Source organism: Chrysochloris asiatica, unplaced genomic scaffold (assembly GCF_000296735.1).
Source record: "Chrysochloris asiatica unplaced genomic scaffold, ChrAsi1.0 scaffold00008, whole genome shotgun sequence".
Lineage (NCBI taxonomy): Eukaryota > Metazoa > Chordata > Mammalia > Afrosoricida > Chrysochloridae > Chrysochloris > Chrysochloris asiatica.
In genome coordinates this window covers 21,643,548-21,661,487 of record NW_006408526.1, presented here as the reverse complement: position 1 = coordinate 21,661,487, position 17,940 = coordinate 21,643,548, and the positions used below count along the sequence as shown (strand labels likewise).

At 42.8% G+C, this 17,940-nt stretch overlaps 1 protein-coding gene across 3 annotated transcripts in view; it reads left to right on the top strand.

Annotated features, from left to right (window-relative positions):
- LOC102840755 (serine/threonine-protein phosphatase 2A 65 kDa regulatory subunit A beta isoform-like) overlaps positions 1–17,940 on the top strand; it is a 41,982-nt gene that overhangs the window by 20,777 nt on the left and 3,265 nt on the right. The window contains exons 12-15 of one of the 3 annotated variants that reach the window (XM_006833813.1): positions 6,227–6,381; positions 6,729–6,871; positions 7,249–7,340; positions 11,548–11,669. In XM_006833813.1, the coding sequence (XP_006833876.1) occupies positions 6,227–6,381; positions 6,729–6,871; positions 7,249–7,340; positions 11,548–11,669 (512 nt within the window). Of the gene's footprint in view, positions 1–6,226; positions 6,382–6,728; positions 6,872–7,248; positions 7,341–7,786; positions 8,853–11,547; positions 11,670–17,940 lie in introns of those variants that run through there. The other 2 variants (XM_006833814.1, XM_006833815.1) reach the window with 2 other exon arrangements.

Here is a 17,940-nt window from a genome sequence, read left to right as displayed (position 1 = left end):
TTTTCCCTATAAACTTTTACTCAATTCACAATAAAAAAAAAACCTTAAAAAAAAAAAAAAAAGTCCAGGGGTGGGAAGCACTTGATAGAGCAGTAAGATCAGTTCCCTGTGAATTTTTTCTGTCTCATTGTGAGGGCCTCAAAGGGTCCATGTTGCCATAGCAATTTGAGGTTTATCAGTAATAGGTGTGCTGGTCCCTCCTGACTGGGTAGAGCAGAAGAGAACTAGAAGTTCTCCTTGAAAGGTTCCCTACTCTAAGCTTTTCTTTGCGCCCCTACTTGTCAAAATCTGAGTATCAGTTTTAGTGGATTAGATTTCAAATGCAGCAGCTCCTGAATCTGGTTAGCCGTCCTGGCCTTCAGCAAGTGACAGTAGTTTCCCCTCCTGTTATGAATTGGAAGATGTCCCCAAAATATATGTGTTGTAAATTCTAACCTCTGTGGTTGTGGTTATAATCCCATTTGGAAATAGTCTATGTTATGTTAACGAAGTAAGCTTTATGGAAGGTGTATCTTGAGATACTCTCTTTTGAGAAATAAAAGACATTAAATGAGTGAGCAGAGCAGAAATGGAGGAAGAGAATTACCAAGCCACATGAAGTTTTCTCAGGAGCAGAAGTTCAGAAGAGATGAGACCTTCTTCCTCTAGAGCTGTTGCCTTGAATTCAGATTTCTAGCCTTCTGAACTATGAGAAGATTAATTTGTTAAAGTTGCTTACTTGTGATACTTCTGTTATAGCAGCTCTAGGTAACTGAGACACTTTCTCCCTTTCACTCTCATGTTCCAGTCATCAGTGGCGCACCTTGCTTCTGCCTCAGTGCCGTCCTTATCTCAGCTGGAGTTCCTCCCTCGCTCCCCTGGCTTAGCCCCTGGGGCCCTGAAGGTTTCTAAGGGGCATGCAGAGAAAGGCAGCTGTCACAAAGCCAGTTCCCTGCCACTCCCCTATCAAGAGTGTATCCTGTGGTGAACGGTTAAAAATAATAAAGTCATTTAAGAGAGTGCCCAAAACAGACACAGCATGTCAAACTGGTAGCCCCAGTGTGAGGAGGTGCTTTCAACAAGTGTAGGCTAGGTTGGACAGGGATTGGCTTTGGAATAAAGATGACTACTTGTCATATTTTGGGTGGCAGAGAAGGAGGAATATAGGGAGGTGTCCGGTATGATATTTTTTAGGGGGGGAGACATTAGCTATAACGGATTGAGTTTTTGTTTTGTTGAAAGGAAGTGCTACTACTTGTAAGGGTACTGTTACTGCTCAGGGTGCTAAAAGAGGACAAGTTCAGGGCAGGGCAGGTGGGAGAGTGGGAATTCACAGATGACTTTTTGTTGAGATCTTAGGTGTGTGTATATGGGTACATGCTCTTGTCCATCAGGTAGCAGTGGGTACAAGGTACCTTCTGGACCAGTGAGGTCCAGGGCCATACCTGGGGTCCAGACCCAGTAGCTGTAGTGTATTCTTTTTTTTTTTTTAATTTAAGTAAATGTTTTTATTTTGGATTGAGTGAAAGTTTACAGGGCACATCATCAGCTTCACATTCAACCATTCATATAGCTTGTTTCATTACATTGATTATTATCCCCTCCATATATCATCAGTTAACAGTGTTTCTCTCTATCCTCTTTAGCTTTTTTTTTGGATGCGGGGGGACTTGCCTTTTTGGAATTTACAGTCTCGGCTTTTAGGGAAGGTTTTTACATTTGTCTGTGGATATCCAGGGCTCATGTATGAGATTACTAACAAGCATTACTGAATAATCAGATGAGGGACAGTTTGCTATGTCTACTAGGTAGCTAAAGTCTGATCTTCAGAGCCTATGGTTTGGATGGTCAACAACGCTTGGGCTCACAGGGGCTTGGCCTCCTGACCGGGTCTGCACGGTCTACATCCGAATCCTCCTTATTTATTGTTTGTTTAAGGGACGCTGCCTGTCTTAGGCGGTCAGTGCGAATTCCTCAGTCTTACCAGTCATTGAAACTCATTGCAGCATGGCAATGGCTCTGTCTTAAGTTGCCGAGGTTCCACGTGATCCTTACCCGTCTCTGGCCACACGTCCAGCATAAACAGCCGCCATCCGAGGAAGGCAGGGAGGGAGGAGAACAGCTGGGGACCCCATGCGCCAGACGTTGCCGGCCCACCACCTGCTCTAAGGTGACCAAGCAGGATCACTATGCTGAGGTTCAATCAAGTTCTTAGGGGATCTTACTCTCTAGCAGGGGTAGCAAATTAGTAGCCACTCAGTGTTCACTTTGAGAATTACTTATATCATAAATTTGAGCATGTAGCTGATGAATATACACAGACAAGTGTATATTGTTCCACAACCTCCTAAAATGCTGTTGGATTAAGTTCCAATCAATTTCTGGGTTACTGAAAGATAACACAAATCTACTTATACCATGAGTAACCTTAGCTGGGAGTGTAATCTGGATATATTGGGTCTTATTTCCCTTAAGCGATCTTCCTTTCTCTAAAGCATTTAGTCTGTTTTGTGAACCTTTGTCTATTTACTCTTGGATCATATGAGCGAGACTGATATCCCTAGACATTTGATTTACATGGTGGGCAGGGCAAAAAAAGGTAACAATTCTTATTTGCGCAGTGATTCTTGACCTGAGAGCAAATGTAGTGTATTCTTAAACCTGTTCCAGATGAGTGTTCTAGGGAACTCATAATGTGTTGGCCTGTTGGCTTTGGTTCCATGTTTTGCTCAATTTTCTGGGTGTCCTCTTCAGTTCTGCAGTAGCTTTATGTATGGTTTGTATACTGAGTGTGTCTCCTGGTTCATCTGTGGTTACTGATGCCTGGAGATTTGTGGGGAATGGGAAATGTAGGTTTTCACTTCTCCATGTAGGTGGTTTTGTTAAAAGCTTGTTGTACCCTAGAGGAGGGCATTGGGTAAGAAAGAATATGAGAAGCTCTATAAGAACATATATGTGACTACTTAAGTGTTTTCAGACTGAACTGTGAAGACTGCTTGTTTTCTCCTTTTATGGTGTTAATTTTTTTCCCCTTTTAAAACAAGGTTTAAGATTGGCAAATCATTGGAAAGAAATTCCTCTTTTTTTTTCTTTTTTTTAGGAGAAGAAACGTTCATTTTATTTATAATAAATATTTAATTTAGGGAATGGCATGTCCCAGTAGATTATTCAATACTCTTTTTGAAAGCTCGCATTCTGTTTTAAGACAATATTTTATTTGAAGGAACTTGTAAAATCGTAAGATTCTCCAGTGAGTTAAATTCCTGACACCCTTTCTATGTTGGATTGCCCTGTTAATCTGTTACTACTTCCTCTTTCCTCTGAGTTTTCCTTTATTTGGGGAACAGGAGAGACCTTCATTTCTCTTTCTGTAGTAGCATACTAAAGTGGAGGTTACAAGCATTGCATCAGTGAAATGCCGGATCTGAAATCGCTTTATGCTTAATTAACCAGTGAATTTGCCTTTTAGATAAGTTTTACATAGTGACAACAGATTTTTTGAAACTTTTTTTCTTCAGATTTTTTAACTACTAAATATTGTTTTCAAAATCCTTAAAAATATAAGGAAAAAGTATCACTCATTTCTATTCCATAGTTGAGTGTATAATTATGACCAGTGTGAGGAATTTAGAAGGACGATTTATAGGAGAGGGACAAAAATGATCAACTGGTAGAGTAAGCATAAATTAGTGAGTTGGACATTGATATAAACCTTATGGGTCAGTAAGACTTTGGGGACAAGGGAGAGAAAGACAAAACAAGGGGAGAACGTAGGCAGAATTACAGAATGGTTTTCATTCTCTTGACAAAATGAAGAGGTGCCAAGAACACAGACACTTGGCTAAGTAGGTTCAGTACAGTTAAGGCCCCTGTTAAGGCTGAAGGTGTGTATGTATGCTCCATGTCTTGTTACTCAGGCAGTGGGATCTCTGACAGTGATGGCATTATAATGAAAATGTTAAGGAAATGGAAAAAACAAAAAAACAAAACCATAATTAGAAGAGAAGACATACTTGGTCTAGCTAGTTTTGCCTTAGGGGAGGAGACAAAAGAGGGGCTTGTGCCAAACACAAAAATTATGGCTAGAAAGGGAAAGAATTTTTGCTATTTGGTAAAACTTAAATTAATGAGCTTCCTTGGACAGTGTTTCTGAGTTTTATTGATGGATTGTTTCTCCCATAGTATTTTTTTTTCAGGTTAAGTGTTGGTGGTAAATGATATAGTTCTTTGTCCATGCTGTCTTACCTGTTCTCCTCTTTAACATTGCCTGGAAGGATTTATGGACTGGGAAAAGTTGGATATCCTTATCCAAGGGGGGTGCTTCTGTAGGCTGTCTAGATTGGGGCAGCTTGGGTAGTCTGGCTTGTTTTTCCTGCTTTTCTTTTCACCCAGGATGGTTGGGCTCACCTCACAGGAGAAGTATAATAGGGAGTTAACTACCTATGGTGAAGTGAATTAGCCAGTGTATACCAAACAACCCAGTATAGTTCCTCTTTTCCTGGTTGGTCTGAGTGAGAGAATGTGGGGAAAGATGTGGATAGCATTACATGATTCAGTTGTGAGTGACTGTGATTATGAAAATTTGGGACTTTAATGTAGGGATTGGTCAGTCTTGCCATCCTGCTGGGTATACAGTGAGCCATTTCAGAAGCAGGAGCAGGGAGCTTACTACTGTTAAGAAAGAACCAGGAGTGGAGCACATCTGGATCCTGAGATCCCTGTGCATCAAACCTCATAAATTCAGGGACAGAAACTCTGACGCCAGATAAACGGCGAAGGAGTAGCAGAGGAGGGGCAATAGTGGAACCAAGAGCTAGAGCATGAGACAGACAAGTGGCCTTCCCTGTCCACTAAGAATCAAGCTTGCTTGCTGAGTGGGATGAGGAGCTAGGTTTGCTGATCCCATGGAGCTAGAGTCAAGCACCTTTGGACTGTGACATATATACGGCATGCCCTTTGGGTATATATCCGAAGCACTAGGAGAGGCTAACAACGTTTCCAGAGCAGGGCGGAGGCCAAGGGGCCCTGTGGACCAGAGAGAGGCCTGCATGGGGGCACATGGCTCAGAAGAGGCTGTAGTGACCCAAGAACTATCCTGAGCATTTCTGGTCTTGAATTGTACCCTTGTAACCTGGTGTGGCACTGTAGGATAAGCACTGGGCCACAAGGTCGGTTTGAACAGCAAGGTGCATGTTTTTAGCCCTTTGATGGAATTTCTCACTTCTTTCTTCCTCCCTCCCTAATCTTGATGGCCCAGTTCAAGACCTATCTCAAAATCTTCCTAGACCTACGCTGTTCGCTTTTTTTAAATTCCTACAACCTTCACAGTCTTTACTATACAATTTAATAACTTAAGCAGTCAGTCTTTTATCATATAACTTCATGGAGTACATTTAGATCTTTCTTTGATGGATCTTTGGGGGAAAGAATCGAATACGTTCTTTGTGTAACACTTAGCACATAGTAGGCTTTGGGTGGTTATTAATTAATGTGATGCATGAAAGGAGGAAGCTAGGGTGGCACAGTGGTTAGGTTCTTGGCTGGTAACTGAAAGATTGGCAGTTCAAACACACCAGCTGTTCCACACAAAGATGTGGAAAAATGATGGCAGTCGACACCCATTTTATTCAATGTAGCCAAATCTCTACAGAAAATTGGACCAATTCTAGACACTGAGTAAGATTGTAGTGTTGATACTGTTGTTTTAGAAGTAGATTTTAAATATATTTGTAGTTGGGGTAGGTAAGAGCTAAAATTGAGTTTGGTGATTTTCGTTTTGTCTAATTTTTAAATTTTATTTTATTTAGCAACCATTTTTTAGGGTATCCACTCAGATGTTTATATTTAAGCTCTGTGTATGTGTAGATCACTATCTGAAGCTAATAAATTCTATGGGGTATTTCTACTCTTAAAGTGAAGGTTACTGTTGAGTTGGAATCAACTAGGTGGCAATGGGTTTGAGTTTTGTTTTTATGTATTTTTTCTTTATACATACTCAACATTTAAAAACTATTGTAAGGCCACACCAGTACAGTATGAGACGTTAAGTCAGTACCTTTGCCGTGCAAATCCATTAAACTCATTGTAATTACACGTTTTGATTTGTAGTGTGATTAAAGTTACAGTCTGTCTATAGAGTGTTTTGTTTATTACATTTGATGGTGATTGTCACAAAAATAGGATTATGATGTAAACTGATGCTCATGATGTAAACGATATGAGAACATGTTCTTCACCTGTATTGCAGTATATGCTATCAGAGAAGCTGCCACAAACAACCTCATGAAACTTGTTCAGAAGTTTGGTACAGAGTGGGCCCAGAACACCATTGTTCCCAAAGTTTTAGTAATGGCAAATGATCCTAATTACTTGCATAGAATGACCACATTATTCTGCATTAATGTAAGTATTACCTAGATATTACTGCTAAAAGTACTTACTCAGGACTGAGTGTCTAAATTCTGAATGTTTTGTCTTATATTTGGGGTATATTCCTCATATATTAGAAGGCAGGGGAAATATCCATGTTAAAATATACAGCAGTGTTTTTAAAAATTGCAATTTAGTTGTGCATTTTGGTCTACCTCTGTGACTTTGCTTACTTACCCTGTGTCCTCATTCAGATGCTAAAGCTAGAAACATTTCCTGTTGGCTAAGGACTTTCTTAATAGATATTAATGTTTTGTTAGATTTTAGAATTTTTTAAATATGAAAGTGTTTTGAATGAACCATCTTATTTATTTTTTTAGGCCCTGTCTGAAGCCTGTGGTCAGGAAATAACCACTAAGCAAATGTTACCCATCGTATTAAAAATGGCAGGAGACCAAGTAGCAAACGTTCGCTTCAATGTAGCCAAATCTCTACAGAAAATTGGACCAATTCTAGACACTGAGTAAGATTGTAGTGTTGATACTGTTGTTTTAGAAGTAGATTTTAAATATATTTGTAGTTGGGGTAGGTAAGAGCTAAAATTGAGTTTGGTGATTTTCGTTTTGTCTAATTTTTAAATTTTATTTTATTTAGCAACCATTTTTTAGGGTATCCCCTCAGATGTTTATATTTAAGCTCTGTGTATGTGTAGATCACTATCTGAAGCTAATTTAGCTGAGAACTTCTTTAGAAATTATTTAGTATTTGTCAAATTTATATTTCTAGTTGTTTTTAAAGATTTTATTTGAAATTTCAAAACTTACCATAGACCGTACAGTATCATAACTCATTTCTCCAGTCCAGAAAATTATATTCACAGATAATACTGTTGAATCTCAGTGCTTTGCAGGGGGAAGTTAAGCCAGTACTTCAGAAGTTAGGCCAAGATGACGACATGGATGTGAAATATTTTGCACAGGAAGCAATAAGTGGTATGTATCTGTTTTCTGCCTTGCATCTTATGCTTAGGTAAAGCAGGGTTTAATTTCTTTTTTGTCTGAGTGATGTTCAATTGATGTGATTGTTGTAATCATTATATGGGAAATAGGGAGGGTGGTAAGTTTCATGAAATGTTGGTGACCCTATGTGGTTAGAACCTTCTGGGCCCATCATTCTCTTCATTAGTGAGCAGTCCACGTTCTCATTTCGGTATCTAGGGTTGAGTAAGAATATGATTCTTATAAGTAAAAACAGTTTTGTTTTAGTTTGGGCTTTAACCAAGTTTTTTGAAGTTTAACTTATAACTTGCCTGGCAGAGTAAAAAGACACTTAAGTGTATATATAGTCTCATGCTTGGAATGATTGCTATTGTTCTTAATATGCATAAAGTTCATAAACTTTCCATACCACTAACCTGATTTTGTTTGGAATTTTCCAGTTCTTGCATTGGCATAATGAGGAAAAGGAGGGAAAAAGACTTTACTAAATTGTTATCACAGATTTCTAGTCAATGTGTTCTTAAGCTGGGTGGAGAAGTGGAAAACCTTCAAGATCTCATCCAAGCAAATGGCAACAACTTACAAGAAATCAAATTTCAGAGACTTGATTGTTTCTAAAGATGAAATGGGATTCTTTTTTATTTGTCTTCCTTGTTGGGATAATTATTTAAGCCATCCTTACTGTTTCTGACCAGTCCCTGACACTCGGTACAGTCATCTCTTTGATTGTCTCCTAATGGCTGTCTGTGACTGTCTGGGCCCTTGTATCTTTACTGTGTAATCAGACCCTGGCTACCTAATAGTCCCAACAAAGCTTAGAGAGCTTTGGACCCAGATCTGGAGTGGAGTGAGTATTTTGATGTTTACATATATCTGTGTGTCTCTCCATCATTCCAATGTTACTGAATACGTGATTTTTAAAAAACTCCTTTTATAAAGTTGTCTGTTTGGGACAGTGAGATTTGACTGTAATGAAAGCCATATTTCTTGGGTAATGAGTCTATGCACCAGTGGCTCACAGAAAAGGGGAGTGTGGAAGCTCAGAGTTAATGTAGTGGTTGGTTTGGGTTTTATTTGCTCTGTTCTGACTCTAATCATGTCATTTAGAAACCTGATCCCTCTTGCTGCTAATGCTTGATGTTGAAACCTAATGGAATTTCAGCAGCTCACCACTGTGACTGCATTCAAATCCTTTCTTTCTCTTTCCTGAGGTTTTACATGTAATGCCTCATGATCAGCAGTGATGCTACTGTTGGTCTGTGAGATTTCTAAAGAGTAACGGGACCACTGGTATAATACTATAGCTATAGGTCTCCTATTCTGTACCTGGTTCTGTTTCCAGCCATCGTAACATCTGCTCACAACTACAATGTACAGTAGCTTTCCAAACTGAATGTTCATTACTAATTTTTTTGATATGGGTGATGCTGAAGTCTTATCATTTGAAACGTTTGTTTTTGTGCTCTTATAGTAAAACCTCATTATTCTTTCTGGAATTCAAGATAAATCAGATTGTAACGTGTAAGAAGTCTTTTTAAGGCTCTCTAGAAAGCACCCTAGTTGCTATTCTAATCATTCTTCTCATTTCTAATAAAATACTTTCCATGAGGATCTCTAGGATTTTTTTTTTTTCTTTTTTTTTTTGAGATGCATTTAGTTTATTCTTTATCCTTGCAAATACACACCTATGTATTTCATGGAGAATTAAAATATTTTCTTTAAGTTTACACTTTTAACCTAATCAAACTCACCTTGTCCCTACTGAGCTTTGATTGTAGCTTAATTTTCTCTCAGTGCAAGTTGTTGTGTAGTTTGCTTGTTTCCATTTTGGGTTTTGATGTATTCTTTCATAAGCTCTTTTAAATTAGCAATCCTGTTCTGTTTAATGAAGGCCCAGAGATGCCTATAAAACTTTATACACTAAATAACTACATAAAATGAAGTTTGACAAAATATTTTCAAATTTGTCTTACTTCAGGAAAACAGAACATTTAAAATGAGAAATCAGCCTGCATTTTGAACTGCCACATTTACTTTATAATATGTAAGATTCAACTTTTCTACTGTTGGGGTCTAGGAGTAAATATTTTTCTAAGTAAAAATCTTTTCTACTTTCTCATTGTAATATCTTAAACTATTATGCTGCAAACACTGTAATTTTTGTTTTGTGGTTCTTTATTTTTTATTATCTACAGGTTATGCTCCTTTTAATTTCTTATTTTTTGAGACATTTGCCTTGAAACAATGTGTGCAACCATTTGCCTTACTATTTGACTGGAAATGCCATTAGTTTGGAGATGATCCCGTGTGAGGAGCCCCCTGTACATTGTCTTTGCCCTGAGATTGTTAGAGGGAGAGCCAGTGAACCCAGAGAGCTATCTTTTTGGTGATACCTAAGGAACTGCATTTTACTTTTTCACTTAAACAGTGGGAGTTCCTTTTGTTACTCTTCAGGTAAATTGTTCTTTGGCTCAGATATTGGTCATTTTCTCCATGGATTTAGTTTTCTTATCTTGATTCACTAGAATGTAAGCTCCAGGAGCTCTTCTTGAAGGGCAGGGATTTTTGTCTGTTGTCTTATGCTGGAACACCAGCACCTAGATCAATGCCTAGTGTACATAGTAGGTGTTCAATAAAAATGTCAATGAACAAATTCGTAAAATCTCTCCTCTGATGTATTTTGTGCATGGAATGAGTCACTATACTGCATTGCCTTCTCCCGCTGACACACTGGAAGGATTTTACTACTGTTGAGAAACACGCCACGTGTGGCCCTTCTCCAGTCCGCATTGCAGGCAGGCAGTGGTTCTATTTGATTTATATGAAATTTCTTTTGCCTCAAGCATATATTGCTTTAGTTTTCATCAGTTGTTTGGCCAATTAGTAAAGAGAAGCAAAGACATACATACAACCTAAAACCAATAATCAATGGAATTCACCTGTGGGTGGTTTTTTTTTTTTTAATTAAAACAATGTGGGTTTATTCTACATGAGTTTGAGACTAAATTTTGTTTCTCTGTCTCTTGGCCAAGAAGATACAAATCTGGGGGTGCATCCTGTTTAATAAAAATAATTACATTAATATTTGGTGTCTGTTGAGGCCTTGTTGAAATAATGGCCACCCCTCAGCTCGTGAAAATGTCACAGCTTGGTCACTGCGATATGAGTACTGGAAAGTCTTCTGGACAACTTGTCCTTACTTATTAGAGACAGCAGCTGAAAGTTTGAGCCAGCCAGCTTGTCCAGAAATCAAAGATGCTTACAGAGACCTATAGGAAGACAAGCATAGCATTCCTGACCCTGTTTGCATCGTCCATTCTTCCTTGCTGACTGCTTGTGTTGTCAGTGAGTCAAAAGTCTGATACTTTCATGTAGAAACCTCTGGTTCCATTTCCCTCAAATGGCGAGTAGGGTGGTCAAATAAATTGGGGACTTTTCCTACCCTCTTACTTGCTTTCCTCCAATGCACTTTGTTTTTTTTGTTGGCACTCATTTCTCTGCTTCCTGGATATAATACTGTAGAGTGGAAAGGATTTGTCACCTAGTGTCCTCGTTTAACAAATTTAGTGATTGTGGTCTGATGTAATTGTTATGCTTTTGACTCTCTTATACAAAGAGACTTTAAAAAGTTTGTGGTAAAATGGAATTAAAAGATCATGGAATTTTGCCACTAACTTCCTGAAACTCCCTGGTATTCCTAATTCTGTCCAATCTCTTGGTCCTGTCTCTCCTCTTCATGCACATGTCTCCAGCCTGGAATCTCACTCTTCCCTGCTTGCTTCCAGAAGCCCAATGATTCTAGAATATTACTTAGTGTTCAGGAAGATGGAAATCTTGAGGGTGAAGGGAGTTTATTCTCCAGAAAAACCAGAGCTGTTTCTTTCTCGAGTTACTACCAGTCATGAAAGGAGCTGGGTGTCCACTGTAGGCTATCTGTGTCCTAAGATGGGGACCTGCAGCTGGGTGCCATGCCCTAGGCCCAGTGAGACGGTGCTCTCCATGGGCTCCTCAGGGAAGGGACTTGCAGTGAGATCCTGGGTTTTCTGGCTTTCTCTGCATGTAGCCAATGTGTATAGGTTGCTGTGCTACCCTAAAAGTGAGATGCTGAATGCACTGAGGGCATCTGGCTAGGAAGTACAGGTGGGCTTAGGGAATTTGTCCTGTTAGGACAGGTTCTAGCACCCACTGTCTGTATCTCTAGTGGTGGCACAAAGACTGAGGAAGCTAGATTTTCCTGACAAGGACAGTGAAGAGCCCAGTACTCCTGGGGCTGACAAGAGCTGCTTCCTAAGACCCACAGGACCTGGAGAGTGTGCTGGGAAGGTAAGTGCCATAGAAATCTGGTCTGAATCCCATACTCTGGTTGAGGCAGGGAGTGAGGGCAGCCAGTGTGGGGGCTGTAGCAAGGTAGGCAGGGAACAGTCCAATCTTAGGGCCAGTAGTGTCTGTCAAGCCTGCTGTCCTCTTGTTATTTGGGGAATGCTTTCGGGGCTGGGCTGTCCAGAATGCCTATTCTGTGGTTCAAGGTCTATTTTCATCTCCCCAGTCTGAGAGAACTATGCAGAGGAGAAAGGGGTGGTTTGATGAAGACTTAGTTGCTTGGTCCTCACAGAAGATAGAAAGTTATTTGTCACAGTTCCTCTTGGATAGTTATTTCCATTCATGGAAAAATTTGTCAAGTTTACTATATAATAGTCTGAATGATCTACAAGCCTTGTTGGATGACACCCTGTATACAGAAGGTGTGAAAAAAGGTTCCAAGTCAGCAACTGAAGTTGGTACTGGCCACTGCCCTGGAACTTTTCAGTAGGCAGGTGATTTAAGACTAGAGGGAATGAGCTGGAGGGGCTATGGAGGGAGTGCTGGTGTTGGGCTGCAGTTGGGTTATTTGAAAGAATTTGGCATTCTCAAACCTCAGTGGGATTGGTGAACACTCGAACATCAAAAAGTTTGCCTTTTATGTAAATCCTCATGACTTTTCCTTTATGTGAACTGAGGCTATGAAAACATTTCTTGCCATCGAGGCTCTGAGCTACAGTCATTAATTCATCTTAGAATGAATGTTCTCCCGGTCCCCAGTGCTGCTCTTTAGTGATCCGCCCCAGGGCTTGAACTTTCCAGCATGTCTAGTGTGCTCAGCACTGGGTTCATTTTCACAGTGCTGGAGCCAGCCCTGGGACGCCAACAGGCCTGAGGTTGGTCCTTTATGTTCTGATGTCTCAGACCTAGAACTGCTTGAAGGAAGAATTCAGTGACGTTTTGTTTTAAACCACAAATTTCCCTGGGAGAAAGGAGTTATGTTTTCCTTCAAATTCAGAGCCAAGTGGTCATGTCATTTAAGTGCATGGGATGCACCTGATGAGAGAGCGGAGCAACGAGGTGTCTCCCCTTCCCCCTCAGACACACCGCACACTTACTCAAGCTTGAAGACGGCCCTGAAGGCTGTGTGCAGTGGAAACAGTACTAAATGCAGTAGTTTGAGCATCGCCACAAGGCGGTTGACCGGGTACTTTGTTAAGCACTTGGCAAACATCTCATTTGATCCTCGTAACAATTCTTCGTAGTAGGTACTGCCATTTTTCAGACCCCCATTTACCTCCCCCAGCCTTGTCACCATCTCCACTTGAGAACTGGGAATAGAGATTATGCAGTGCTAGGCCTTTGAGGCGGCAGTTCATTTAACCCAGAAAAAGCCCTTGCCCTGTGATGCTGAGCTTTCCCAACATGGGTTTTGCCTTAAAGGAAACAGTCTGAAGGTGAGCTGGAAAGGGAATTGGCTGTTGGCAGGCCGGGAGAGCCCTATGTCAGGGGTCAGAGGCCAAGTGATTGATCCAGGAAGTCATCCAATTACAAACTAGAAATTGTTCTTAACCCCTAATGTCTCTGGTGCATAGCAAACTCTGATCTACCTGAATGGGAGAATGGGGCCAGAGCACCTGCCTGGCTGTTGAGCGCCCTAGAAATGCCCGTTAGCTCTTGCCCCGACTTGGAACCCTGAAGGTGCTGCTTGACCTAGGGTTTGGGCCTACCACTTGTTCTAAGAGAACAGACCCAGAGAGCAAGAGTGGTTCCCTCTGGTTAAGGTGGGGTGCCTCCTTTGGGTCCCCTGAGATAGACACTTGAAGTCTGCAGAGCCACCTGCGCCCTTGCTGTCACGGACTGGGTGGACTCGGGTACTCCTTCCAGTCAGTGCCCAGCTGGGACAACCCTCCTGACTGCCACAGATGACTGGTGGCAGGCTTCTGTCAGTTGAGGGTTAATGGGAATTTGTTTATTGACTCATGAAGTAGCTGTCACATGATTTTAATCAAAACACCATTTCCCTGACAACAATGATGTCAGTCTTGTTTTTGCAGGAAGGAGCAGCTGTGAGGGACATTTAGTCTCTTTGCCGAGTCCAGGTCTGGAGACAAATCAAGTGAAGCATCCCATAAATAATGGGTGCAGACACTGACCTGATCTGTCCTCCTCTCCCCGCTCTGCATGGACAGCTTGTCCTGTACAGGCACTGCCCAGAGCCGAGCCTCTGCACCCAGACTCTCAGCGAAGACCTAACTTACCTTCTGTGTTCTTACTCTTTCTACTTGGAGGTTTTCCTGTTGTCTTTTTGCCTCTCCCAAGCTCTGTCACTTGGACCCCCAAGTTCTCTGCCTTGTTCTTCTGGCCTCTGGCTCTTTTCTGTGCCACTTGCACTCCTAGTGACCCTTGGGGCTGTTCTGGGTAGCCTCAGGGCAGGGACTCTTTGTCTATCAGGAATTTCTGATCTTCCCAGACCCAGCTTCAGGGGAAGATGGAAGCTCTTTATTTTACAGGATTGGGGGCCTGAGGGTCTGGGACTGCTTGGTTCTACCCAGCTAGCTGGCTGTGGGTGCCTGAAGGGTAAGAATTCTCAAGGACACGGCCTCTTGGCTGAGGAGGATTCATTCTTTTGAGCCCATGGAAACAAGAACTCTTGAGTCTTGTTCAGCCTGGGAATTCTGGGTCCTTGAGTCCACCCAGAAGTCAGGAGTGGCCACTGAGCTGCACCTACACTCAGGCCTCCCTGCACTGTGTGCTGGGGCTTGGTCCCTGAGCAGATAGTCCTATAGAAAGGCTTCCCCAAGCTCTCAAGGGACACTTCAGGTCCACCCAAGAGCTGGTTCTGACCTGAAAGAGAAGAAAAAGGCTACTTCCTAGTGGCAACAAGGGAGTTCTTAGGTCTGTTGTAACTCACAGCAGATACTACTCAGAACTTAGCTCTGAAAATTAAGAAATCCTGGAACAAAATTCTTGCTTCTAAACCTGATCAGGTGTGTAGAATAGGGCAATCACCCTTAAGTCTGTGAAGAGAGACTCCACCTACACTGTTGTTAAAGTGCTGTTGAGTCGGTTCTGAGTCATAGTGATCTTGTATTGGGTTTCCAAGGAATGGCTGGTGAGTTTGAAGTGCTAACCTTGCAGTTCAAACAGACCTTGCAGTCCAGTGCAGCATCCTACAGCGCCACATTAGGACGCCTCACCTCTACTAGCAACCATTTTCTGTATGTGGAGATGGAACAGCCCAAGAGTTAAAGTAAGACCTGTATAGATAAAATGTTGTGACAGGCCACCAGGGGGACTGAGGTGGTCTTTTGGGTGCTTTCAACTGCGTGCTTCTGAACCTCAAAAGGAACCTGGGTGTGAGCTCAGTCAGATGTGTGTTCCGCAGTTATCGCTGGGGATAAGAAGCCTTTGCGAGGCTTCACCCAGGTTACTGGCATGGCAGGGCTGACGCCATGGGCTGAGGACTCAGAGGTTCCTTGCTGTCTCCTAGGCTGTCCTTGCCAAGGAGGACAGACCCCACCCTGCCCAGAGGCCTTCTGTGGCCAGGGTGGCGGTTTTAGGGGCAACTGAGCTCTCCCCACACACCTGTCCAGGTCTTCACCTGAGCCCTTGGTCCCTTGAGCCCCCACCCAAACTGCCTGTGTGCCCTTGGACTCTCACTTTGCTGGCAGGGTCTTTCTGTCGTCTTTTTTCCTTGAGACTGAATATCCTGGCTCCCTTAGGAACCAGAAGGGAGTTCTGTGAACCCCCAGACTGAAGAGCTAGAGAAGCTTGGGACTTAAGAGCCTCTAAATGGCATTGTCTATGAAATGTCTTCAAGGCTTTTCCTCAGTTCAGCTGCAACCCTCCACAATGTGTGGGTGTCTTGAAGTGTAACGGACCTACTCCTCCTCGGGGTTGGGGCCAGAGTTCTCGTCAGAGCCCCTTTTGGGCATCTCAGGCTCCATTCCTTGCCCCTCCTTTCCTCTTTGGGGAGTGGAGATTGTCAGAATCTCTCCAAAGCCTGTCTGAGGGTGGGAGAATGACTCAGTGCTGCCTTTGAGAGGCTGAATCCCTAATACTGTGTCCTCTGGCCCCAAATTGTCTGAGCTTTCTGTATAGCTAACTCCTGAGGGCTTGGTTTCCCTTGGTAGTGTCCTCCTTCCCTGCTCCCAGACTCCTCACATACGTTGCCACTTTGCTGGGGCTTGAACCCTCTCTGCCAATTTCATACAAGCTGAGTCAGTCACCCCTAGGAAAGCCCCGAGATCCTGACACAAGGGAGGCGTGATAGGTGTGGGGGGGATTCTGCTTTAGCTGTCCAGTTGGGACATCCTCAGCAGGAAGGCTTGTCAGAAATACAAATGGCTGGAGACATACAGGAGGCTCCACTCTGCCTGACCTGGTTTTCTAGAATGGCCTCTGGGATGTGTGGGTCACAGCTGCATGCCTAAGGGACACGATTTACTATGATATGTGCTCAATAGATCAGCCCTGTCATCTCTTGAAGTGGCCTCACTGGCTGGAACACCCGCCTCTTTTCAGCCCCAGGGTGACATTCCAGTGGTAGCCACGTGGCACCCTGGATTTGTTGCACAAAGCCCAGAATTTTCTTCTGAGGTGCCCTCAGACTGCAACAGGGGTGAGGGAGGGGAAGCACGCTCCTGAACTTGGACTTAGCCAGTGAGGGATCAGAATGAGATCCGTGGTGAGGGGCTTTGCAAGAACAAGGACCCCAAAGTGTAAGGGGTCACAGATGGAGGCATTGTTGTTCTATGTGGGGTTGTATACGTGGTGAGGGTCTTTGCAAGAACTAGGACCCTAAAGTGTAAAGGGCCACAGATGGAGACATTTTTGTTGTAAGTGGGGGTTGAACCTGGGGTCTAGGAACCAACTCCTCCCCCAAATGCGTATGTCCAAAGTTGTGTGTTCGAGTGCTTATGTTTTGGAGGAAGATTTTCTGTCACAGGTGTCTGAGGCCCTGCAGTTTAAGAACTGTTGTTAGATGCTGCTGAATAGACTCTGACCCATGGTGGCCATGTGACAGAGTAGAAAGACTGTAAGGGATTTTCTTGGCTGTAATCTTTACAGTAACGGGTCATCAGGCCTTTTTCCTGTGGATGGGTTCAAATTGCCAACCTTTTCATTGGGAATTGAGCATTTACCCATTTGTATCCCTGGGGCTCTTTATTTAAGAACTCAAATCCAAGTTCATTGTTGTCAAGTTAATTTGCACTCACAGTGACCCTGTAAGAGTAGAACTACCCTATACAGTTTTCAAAGGAGCTCTGGTAGTGGAGGGGTTGAGAATTGGACTGCTAACCTCATCTTTATAGAAGAAGATTGTCTCATTGTCCTCCCACTGAGTAGTTAGTGGCTTCAAACCGATAACCGTTTGGTTCGTTCACTAAGTGCTTAACCATTGCCCCACCAAGGCGCCTTATTTAAGAACTGCTGCTGCTGCTGTGTGCCGGCAAGTCAATTCTGACTCATAATGACCCTAGATAGAGTTCTGCTGTGGCGCTACAGGATCAGCACTTGACTGCTAGCCACAAGGTCAGCGGTTCAAACCCACCAGTTGCTCCTTAGAAGTCCTATACAGAGTTGATGTGAGTCTGAACTGAGTCAATGGCACTTAACAACAACATAGGGTTTCCAAGTCTATAAATCTATGGAAACAGTCTCATCATTCTATGGAGCGATTGGAGGGCTCAAACTAATGACCTTTCGGTGAGCAGTTCAATGGGTAACCAACTATGCTACCCGTGCTTTTATTTAAGAACTACTGAGGTGGAGGTGTGGTGGATGTGTACCAATGACTCACAGTGACCCTGTACAGAGTTCCCGAGGAGCAGAAAGCCTTATTTTTCTCCCTTGGGGTGACTGGTAAATTTGAACTTCTGACTGTGAACTAATGAGATATTGTGTGCCGTAGAGTTGTTCTGACTCATCGCAACCCTGTAGAGTGTTTCCAAGGAGCAGCTGGTAGGTTTGAACTGTCGACCTTGTGGTTCGCAGTCCAGTTCTGATCCTACAGCACCATGTTATTAAGTGCTGTCGAGTCGATTCTGACCCATAGCGACCCTGTGTAGGGTTTCCAAGGAGCAGCTGGTGAGCTTGAACCATTGACCTTACAGCTCAAGCAACTTTGCAGTCTGACGCATTAGCCCACAGCGCCATGGAAAGAAGCAAACTGCCATGACCAGAACCTTGGCAGTGAATACATAGAGATGAGGTGGGGAGGTAGGTTTGGCTGCTTGGTGTGTGAGACTGGCCTCCTCCCTCCACAGTCCCCTGCCCACTGCTTCACCAG